This window comes from Seriola lalandi, unplaced genomic scaffold (assembly GCF_002814215.2).
Source record: "Seriola lalandi dorsalis isolate HSWRI2012SDOR001 ecotype SW California unplaced genomic scaffold, Sedor1 jcf7180002053708, whole genome shotgun sequence".
NCBI lineage: Eukaryota > Metazoa > Chordata > Actinopteri > Carangiformes > Carangidae > Seriola > Seriola lalandi.
In genome coordinates, this window is record NW_019524261.1 from 1,850 (window position 1) to 3,102 (window position 1,253).

The window sequence follows — 1,253 nt, forward strand, 5'->3', positions numbered from 1 at the left end:
CAGAAACGAACTCTGAGAGAGAAACTGCTGGAAAAGACCAAAAACACCTCGATCCTACCTCTTCACAGCCTCTACTGAGACTCTTATTGTGAAAAGAACGCACTGTTGAACTTTTATTTTGAAAGAAAAAGAATGTCTAATTATACTTGTCTTAAGTAAAGTCGTAATATTTAAAGAAAAAGTCATAACAGTATAATTAAAAAGTTGTAATATTACGAGAGAAATCAAGGTAATTAAAGAAAAAAGTTGTGACAAATGTGCAGAGCAATAAACACTAATGTATGTTTGATTTTATAAGAAATGTCAAAATAATAAAAACATTGAATTCATGACGTCAGAATTTCTCTCCCCGTTGTTGTCGTCATAGTGACGTTACTAAGTTTATCACCTGAGACCAAGTTTCACGCCTCACCTCAGAAATCTACAGAACCACATCTCAAACAAAAAGTCACTTTATTCTCTTCAAACAGGAGGAAGACTCTTCGTCCCTGTTCACCTCATGTCTGCTCAGCTGTCTTCTTCACCTTCCTGATGTAGTTGTCGTTGAGGCTCTTCAGGTGTTTGGTTCGGTTCTCCAGTCGGACCAGCCACTCCCCCCTCAGCCTGAAAACACAGGAAGGTTTTTGTTTTGAGTTTATGTCCAACGGTTTCAGGTCACACACATATATATACATATATATATATATATATATACATATATATATATATATATATATATATATATATGTATTTGCATCACATTGAGAGAAAAAAGTCATATAATGAGAAAAAAAGTTGTAATATTATGAGAATTAGGAAATTTCAAGAGATAAAAAAAATTTTTAGGAATATTGCAAGCAACCAATAAAACAGGTGAAAGGACACTGGGGTCAAAGGTCAGTGGCATCCTGAGCTGCTTCTGGCAGCTGCTGTTTGTCTAACAATAGAATAGACTCAGTTTCCCGACGATGACGACGACGATGACGATGATGACGATGATGATGATGATGAGCCGGAAGATGAAGTATCTCCTTATTTGAAACCTCTGCTAAAGTGGAACTTCACAGGATGATATTTCCCTCCAAAACAACAGGAACCTAAAATTACGACTTTATTCTCATAATTTCAGACTTTTTCCTCAACGAGGCCGTAACAGTGGAAAACACGTCGTAGGCCGTACACTGCTGCACTGTGGAGGCTAAACGTGTTGAACTGAAAGATATGATCATGATAAAAGGGACACTACAACTTTCCTCGTCACACCTGTCTCACCT

At 37.0% G+C, this 1,253-nt stretch overlaps 1 protein-coding gene across 1 annotated transcript in view; it reads right to left on the reverse strand.

Annotated features, from left to right (window-relative positions):
- Window positions 1–436: 436 nt before the first annotated feature.
- Window positions 437–1,253, reverse strand: part of LOC111651613 (protein FAM240B) — an 8,466-nt gene continuing 7,649 nt past the window's right edge. The window contains exon 3 of the mRNA XM_023401608.2: window positions 437–603. Within this exon, the coding sequence (XP_023257376.1) occupies window positions 498–603 (106 nt within the window). The 3' untranslated portion in view covers window positions 437–497. The remainder of the gene's footprint in view (window positions 604–1,253) is intronic.